General features: G+C 44.4%; 3 protein-coding genes across 3 annotated transcripts; 2 read left to right on the top strand and 1 right to left on the bottom strand.

Annotated features, from left to right (window-relative positions):
* Positions 1 to 874: 874 nt before the first annotated feature.
* On the top strand, positions 875 to 2078 carry EAE97_008940 (uncharacterized protein; the record flags this gene model as incomplete). The annotated part of the gene is made up of 2 exons (XM_038879455.1): positions 875 to 1348; positions 1407 to 2078. The coding sequence occupies 2 exons, from the start codon at positions 875 to 877 to the stop codon at positions 2076 to 2078; spliced, it is 1146 nt and encodes a 381-aa protein (XP_038729966.1).
* A 709-nt stretch (positions 2079 to 2787) lies between these two features.
* EAE97_008939 (uncharacterized protein) lies at positions 2788 to 5375 on the bottom strand (the record flags this gene model as incomplete). The annotated part of the gene is made up of 3 exons (XM_038879454.1): positions 2788 to 3341; positions 3398 to 5153; positions 5208 to 5375. The coding sequence occupies 3 exons, from the start codon at positions 5373 to 5375 to the stop codon at positions 2788 to 2790; spliced, it is 2478 nt and encodes an 825-aa protein (XP_038729965.1).
* A 403-nt stretch (positions 5376 to 5778) lies between these two features.
* Positions 5779 to 7938, top strand: EAE97_008938 (uncharacterized protein; the record flags this gene model as incomplete). Its single annotated transcript, XM_038879453.1, has 1 exon — positions 5779 to 7938. One exon carries the CDS (start codon positions 5779 to 5781, stop codon positions 7936 to 7938), a length of 2160 nt encoding a protein of 719 aa, XP_038729964.1.
* Between the last annotated feature and the right edge of the window lie 181 nt (positions 7939 to 8119).

Below are 8119 nucleotides of genomic sequence, written 5' to 3'. Positions count from 1 at the left end.
GTGAACATGGAGGGGTTTCGTTCCTGCATTTGATTGGTGTTATGTTATGTTGTGTTGCTTTGCGTTGTGTTGCATACCTACCTTACTAACAACATGATTATGATTATGATTATGATTAATATAATATATAGGTGCGTATTTACCAAATTCTTCATTGGATTCACGCGCAGAAAAATCAAAGTAGGTAGATAGGTAGGTAGGCAAATCATCCAACATTTATAGATGAGAGTAGTAAATGTTTATATTCATAATCATAATCATATTCATATTCAAACTTACATGCCTTCCGCTTCCGCCTCCACTTCCAGTCTTGATTTCGAATTGCTCTTGCTTTCAACTTCACTTGCACTTTCACTTACAACTCACAATACTTTTGATACACCATACGCTCTTTCTTCTTCCATCACTCTCTTTTTGCTCACTTGATACACTTTCGTTCATTCTCTTAATACAGACTTCCATCAGTCATTTACCCTTCTCTTTCTCAAAAACTACTTCTTTCTTTAATAATAAACCTTCGTCCTTCCAATGCTCACTGCCCGGTATTCGTCAACTCCTCATATTCACGACCACAACAACTACTTGTTCACCTATAATGCCGCCGTGGTGATCTTTTCATATTGAACCATCTGGAAAACGCTATCTTCCAACAAGTACAAATCAAACACTCTTTTTCCCATTTGACTTTGTACTTTCTGTCCCGTTCAGTCAACGGGTGAATTTTCACTTTCATCTCAAACGCAGTGCGATTTTGCGATAACACTACAACCTGTACATCAAGAGAAGATACTTGTTTGTTTTCGTTGTACCACCAAATACCTTGACCGCATACAATAATAATAATATCATCGCAGAAGATTCTGTCTCATTTAAAATGCGCGGTTTGAATATGCGGTTCATTATCCCAATAGTCCTGTCCTTCGCAGGCCATGCGGCGGCAGACTGTGAATGCGGCTACTCATCCTCCATCGGCGGCTCTGTGGAACCCTACATCTTTACTGATCTTATCGAGTCTGACTTCTTGCACACTCCCAATATCACTCTTGATACGGACTGGAAACGACAACAGTTTAATATGTCGGCTGCTGCTGCACGTGGTCCTTACGGTATGAACTACAGCATTGAACAGGTCACGTCAAATCCTATACTTAATGAGAATTCATGGTCTGGAGATGGAGAATTTGGTGTTGATCCCGGTGTACAGCTCACTGTTAGTGGAGGTGATCCTGCCAATGGATTTGTTCAGACTGCGGAGATAGATTCGGCCCGTGAAGATTTACTCTGGGGAACATATAGAGCTGCTATGAAATTGACCTTAACTCCTGGCACATGTGCTGCTTTTTTCTGGGTGAGCTCTTCTTGACCAAGCAGGTACATCTATGATTCAGATACTAATTATGGGTCAGTACTTTAACGACAGCCAAGAAATTGATATGGAGTTTCTTTCTTCCCAATTCAACGTCGAAAACAACACATTTCCTGTCAATCTTGTTCTACAATCGGTGCAGTCAGTCCAAGCTGGCTACAACGCTGCTGGTACTGGCAACTATGTTGTGGCAAACCTTCCCTTCAATCCGATCACTGGCTACCATGAATATCGTATCGACTTCATCCCAGGAAACGTCATATTCTATGCCGATGGTCAAATCCTGGCAAAGATGAACAGCACCGCAGTTCCGACATCTCCTGGTCATATGATTATCACACAATGGAGCAATGGTAACCCTTTGTGGTCCTCAGGTCCACCATCACACGATGCGGTCATCTCAGTTAGCTATGTGAAAGCCTACTTTAATTCCTCGGATCCAATGCGCGAGATAAGTCTGACAAAACGATGCAAAGATCCTAGGGCTGAAAATGCCATTTGTGCCATTCCAGACCAAACTTCAGCCCCCAATCCGGATGGAAACAACGGTAATGTTTCAGCAAGTACATATTTCTTCAGTAACCAAAAGAACGAGACGAACAATCAGACAGTGTACAAAAAGAGCGAAGCTACCACAGCAGCAACCGCAGGACCTCATGGCTCGATATCGCTTTTCCTTCTCCTTTCTATGATCGCCATCGTCTTGCTATGAAAGTCCATTTTAGGTTGAGACGAGGCGTCCACCTTTGTGCTCATGGGAGCTTCTTTCCTTGACTAACAGCTTTACCAAGCATTCGATTCATGACTTCAGGAGTGATAACAGGAGAACAGGAGTTGAGGTTCACTTTGAAATTGCTTTTTTCTAGGTACCGGATGGGATACCCAAATCTTAGGAGGAATGGCGCTATTGCTTGATCATTGTATTATACAGGCCATACTAGAGGCGATGGTTATGCGTATATCTGTTTCTATCAAGCCCAAGGGAACATGTAGATCAAAGGTCAGGAACTCCTGGTTATTACATAATAGACCAAGCAGTAATTTTAGAGGGTTCTGGATCAGCGATGAGAATGCAAGCAGACTACCGAAGCAACGAATTGCATATTGAGGTTGAATGAACCTCTTTTATAAAACTCATAATACTTTCATTCAATCTTCCATTGCAAATTCGACTATCAATGATTTCTTAGGCTCTGTGATTTCATGGCAACATAAAAATGGTGTAGTTCACAATTGGAAACATAGGCAATCTCCGAGGTTTATATTTTGTTGCGCATTCCCCTGTCCATAGTGTGTTGAAGCATGAGATATCGATTATCAAGTGTATTATGTCCAGACACTTGTGTGAGTTTTCTTTTTAATGTGTTTTACAAACGCATCCTCATTCTCACACCCAACATTAAACGCCACTAATTAATAGATCACTTTCTCTTTTTAGCCGCCCTCTTGAGACCCCTGACATCCTTCTTCAGTCTAGCATCCACAATCTTGTATTTACCCTTGACACCCCTTGGTCTACCCGCAATTCCTCTATTACCACCAGTAGCGACCACAACCTTAACGTTTTGCTTTGGCTTCTTCTTTGCCGCTTTGCTCATCAGCTTTCCGATGCTATTCGCTTTCTCCTTCTCCGTCATGCCCTCTTCATCAGCTAACAATGCAGACTTCTTCCTCAATTTTTCGAGTCGCTGCGCTGCCTTGAACTTCTTACGGTCTTTAGCTTCGCGGACCTTCTTGATTGGTCGAGCGTTCAGTGCGCGGAGCTTCTCCTTGATAGCTGCAGCACCGGCAGCCGAAATTGGGCGATGCGGTTTATCGTGCTTGCCTTCGTCGTCAAGGAACCAGTCGGGAAGACCGTCACGGTCCTTGAACGCATATTTATTGAAGCTCTCATCGGCGAGGTCGTACATTGATTTTTGTCCAGAAGCGATTTGCTGAGCGAGGGTCATAGCCTCGGCAGTGATGATGTCGATGTCTAAGGAAGGTCATGTTAGTAAATTTATAAAAGCCCCGGGATAAGAAACCACATACCTAGTCGCCCATCCTTTTTAGGTTCTTCATCTTCCCACTGTTCTTCACCCTCTCTGCGTTTGACAACTTCGAACCCATTTTCATCATCGCTGCTATCACTTTCTTCGGGTGCTTCTTCCATAATCTCGTCTTCTTCTTCCTCTTCGATCACCCTGTCCTTCATAAGCTCATCGAGATCGGCTTGAACTTCTTCATCTTCCTCTTCGACCTCTTCCTCTGATTCCTCTTCGGGGATGCCTCCAATATCCTTGAAGATATCCTGGTCGAAAAATTGAGTTGCTCTTTTCGAAAGCCCACCTGTTTTCTTCTCATTTCGTTCCAAATCAGTCAATAAAGACTGTTTGGAAGGCCCTTCGTCATCAGAATCATCGCTACTGTCCTCTTCCAAATTTTCATCGTCACTCTGTTCTTCCGCTGCTGAAAATCCTTCCCAGTCACCATCTTCATGCTCCTTCCTTGCCTTCTTGGCGCGAAACTTTGCATCGGCACTTGATTTTTGTTCCTGATACATCTCATACATTGAGTCAAGCTCCCTGTCAAGTCGATCTTGCTCATCGTCGCTCTCGCTATCTTCAAAGGCATATCCACCTTCCTCCTTTCTAGGGTCGGATTCTTTCAAAATTGCCATTTTCCCTTTCGCAATTTTGTTTGCAGCACCGGCCTTGTCTATTGCTTTCAGTCCAAACATAGAACCTTCCCCGTTTGGTCCTGCTTGTTCTAAGCCGATATCTGTTGGTGCTGTCATATGCAACTGCATCCGAACAATCTCCCTTTGTTTCTTTTCGTTTTCTCTTCTCTTTTCACGCTTCTTGCGAGCGCTCTCCTTCTCGCTCATAGCCTGTAGTTCCTCCTGGATCTTCAACTCTTCATCCATATCTTCTACCTCGGCCACTTCTTCTGGCTCCGCCTTTGCGCCCTTCTTAGTAGCAAATCCAAACTTTTCTCGTACTTTCAAACGCCATTTCAAAAGGTTTCTGAATTCTTTTCTTCCAAGGACCCTTAGATCTGCACAATCGTTGCGAATTTCATCTGTCGTTTCTGGCAGCTTATCCAGTGCGGCCAGAGCTACATCACCATTTGGTGGTTGTACAAAACTGAGGCGATTCATGCTACCAAGAATGGCAATGGGATCGGTTGTTTGAATAAACTCGCTGGCCGGGATTTCTTTGAATTGTGTCATATTGTCGTCCTCATAACCGTCTCTCTTCCTTTTCTTGATCTCTGGATTGAAAACTTTGGCTTCATTATTGGGTGTAGGATCCGAGAGTTCTGCAAAAACATGTCGAGGGTCGACAAATTTGGGATCAAGATGCTTTGGCGCCTTGAATCCTTGACATACAACGAAAATTTCCGCGGAAACATTTCTGGAAGAGGGAGGTTTCGTTGCTTCGACTTTTGTGAACAATTGGTTGAACACCCACAGCAAACTATTGTAATCTTTGGATCTGAAGACTTTCGTAACAAATGTACCGCCTGGCGCAAGAAATTCTGTTGCAAGCTTCAAAGATTGGAGGGCCAATTCGGCCTGATTGAAAGAATCCTGAACCCAAGCAGTACCAACGTTAGGAGCTCCGTCGTGCAACACTGTATCTGCCTTCCAGGACTTGAAATGTGTACGGATGGTAGCGCGACATTTCTCGGTCGTAATATCGCTCTGAAAAGTAATAACTCGAGGAATTGGTTTAATGGGAGAAAGATCAACACCGACGATCAAACTGCTCACTGGCATTGTCTCTGCTGCGACTTGACACCATGACTATCGCATCACCAAGTCAGTGAAATCCAGACATGTCTTAAAGAATATACTCACTCCGGGAGCAGCGCAAAGATCCAACAAAACTTTACTCTTCTCCAAAAAGCCATATTTTTTATTCAATTGAATCAATTTGAAAGCAGCTCTAGCTCTGTATCCCTTCTCCTTGGCAAGCTTGTACCATTTATCGAGACGACCTTTACCATGCTTCTTCTGGATACCCATGATGTCGGGTTGTGACGAAGATACCTACTTGAGAGACGTGAGGTAAGTAAATTCAGCTCTCTTAATCTCCTGGCGATGAAGAAATCAAAAAAAAATCAAAGGGACGCTTATCTCCACGTGATCGTGAGATATGAGAAAAAGAAAAAACGTACCTAGCGGGCTAGCTCCTATGTAGCGTGATTCATAAAACGCGAACCAGGGATTAAGTTTAAAGTGGCACACGTCCAATAGATGCTTCTCGCGTCTCTTCCGTGGCTATCTCGCTTTTACTATTTTGTACTTCTATTTCATAAGATACCTGGTAACTCGATATGTGCATGCGCATACCTTTGCCTTTGCGGTTGCGTATTTCTTGAAAATCACTTACAACCCTTTAATTGTCACTTCTTTCGAATTTGTAATTATGTCTCTCTCACCTTCATCCCATTCCATGGATCTGCCATCCTCTCCCCCGGACATGACCATGGGTTCTCCTCAGCTTCCAAAGCTCCCCCCTTCGATCAGAGTGGGAACACCAAAAAAAGAACGTCGACAAACATCAATTACACCGAGAAGATTTAGGAAATTCTTCGACAATAAGGCTGCCACAATGTCAATCTCTTCACCTTCCGGCCGAGCCCTGAAGGCTTTAGTCAACAACCGTCAGGGAACACAATCCAGCCCCCTAAAACCTTTCAACAACATGAAGGATCTTCCAGGTCAGGAAAATGAGGAACTGGTTTCAATGCCTAGAGAATTTAAAAGAAGGAAGACGACTCATGGTGATGTCGGCGCGGATATAGGGTCAGACATTGATTGCTCGTTCAAAGATCAAACTCAGTATGGACAATCGCATTATGGTTCTTTGAAGATAACCTCTACATATCCAAAATCGCAGTCGATTCTTGAAGATGTGGAGGAAGAGGGAGTGGAGGGGAAAGACATCACTGAACCTGTTTCAAGAGAACCGTTGGAGCGCATTGTTCCCTTCGAGAATCGTGGTTTGAGTGCAAGGTTATTGCAATTGAGCTTGGGCACTTCCAGATCGAGACGAACCAATCTATCATACGCTGTCAATGATTGGCGAGATGAGACTGCATCGTTTTACAGTAGACCGGAAGATGTGAGCCATACTTCGAGTCTCTTGGGTGGCAGGGACAGCATACCATTTTGTAACGCCGGCCTGAATACGAATTCTCTAGTAGCCATTGGTGACGATGAAGGACGTATCAGATTAGTGGAATCCGAGAAGAATGGAAAGCCTTCCTTCAGCAGTGTATACCTCGGCTGGCAGGTTCATAAGAACGCGATCATCGATCTTTCACTCTCCGACGATGATTCTTTAGTAGCAACGGCATCCGGAGATCTTTCTGCCAAGGTTTCAGACATGACAACACAGAAGCCAATCTCTATCCTCGCGAACCATAGTGCGACACTGAAACAAGTCAGATTTCAACCGGGAGCGAACAACAAGAACGTGCTTGCCACTTCGGGCAGAGATGGTAGTGTTCAGATTTGGGACCTAAGGTGCAAGGGTGATGACGGCCCGATCATGGAGATGCAGAAGCTGCCAGGTGAAAGCATTCCACGTTGTGGCAATGTCAACGGCATTTTGAATGCTCATCACGGTTCACACTCACATGAACCGAAACCCACCGCAAATTCGCGCTCTCTTTCTGCTTCTAAAAACAAACGTATCGGTGACATATCCGTTACGAGTATTCAATTCCTACCACCAGGTCAAGAGCACTTACTGCTCACGGGATCAGAATCAAATTCTATTGTCAAGCTCTGGGATATCCGTAACTGTTCCAACAAGCGGAAAAGTAGCCAACCAGTTGCATATACTAAACAAATCCCTAGCCATGTCGGCAATCGTCCTTTTGGAATTACATCTCTCAGCATGAGTCACGATGGAAGCAGGTTTTACAGTGTTTGCAAGGACAATGTTGTCTACGCATATTCAACCTCGCATCTTATTCTCGGACATGCACCTGAGTTTGAAAGTGGTAATGGAAAACGAACAGCTCAACGGGCAGCACAAGAAGGCTTGGGCCCGCTCTATGGATTGCGACATCCTTCTTTCCACGTTGCTAACTTTTATATCAAGTCTGCAATTCGCAAACCTGTCAATGGCAACTCCGAGCTTCTAGCTGTGGGTAGCAATGATGGGACACCAATTCTATTTCCCACCGATGAACGCTACCTCGGCACAAAGGCTAATACTTCTATTCCACTTGAAGGCGTCGCTCGACAGTCCCGAACTCTAAGCTCCACGTCCTTGTCACGATCTGGAAGACTTCATTCAGCTCTTTGGGAAAGTAGGAAAGACACTTCAGCAGAAGACCCAGTACCTATCTATACCCACGGAACAGCGCTGATAAGAGGGCATGCAAGAGAAGTGAGCTCGCTGAGTTGGACAAGCAATGGCGAACTTATTTGTGCAGACGATGACTGGAATGTTAGATGTTGGAGAGAGGGGAGAGATGCTAGAGACTTGAGAATGGGTGGGGAGACTGGAGGAAGACGGTGGGGTTGTGGATGGGCAGATGTAGAAGATAATTATGACGATGAAGATGAGTAGAATATTGGCCATGAATCGGTGTTCTCCGGAGCGAAGAGAGTATTTCTTTCGGCATGGTCTCAATTTTGTGAAAGATTCGTGCCTACGAGTCAATTACGAGGAGCACGAGTTCCATTGTTTGTTCGGCGTAACAGGTATACCCCAGGGGTCATTATAACTCACTCACGACGCATTAGGCGAT

The sequence above is a fragment of the Botrytis byssoidea genome (assembly GCF_014898295.1).
Source record: "Botrytis byssoidea strain MUCL 94 chromosome Unknown BBYS_019, whole genome shotgun sequence".
NCBI classification, from domain to species: Eukaryota; Fungi; Ascomycota; class Leotiomycetes; order Helotiales; family Sclerotiniaceae; genus Botrytis; species Botrytis byssoidea.
This window is presented reverse-complemented; position numbering and strand designations above follow the sequence as displayed.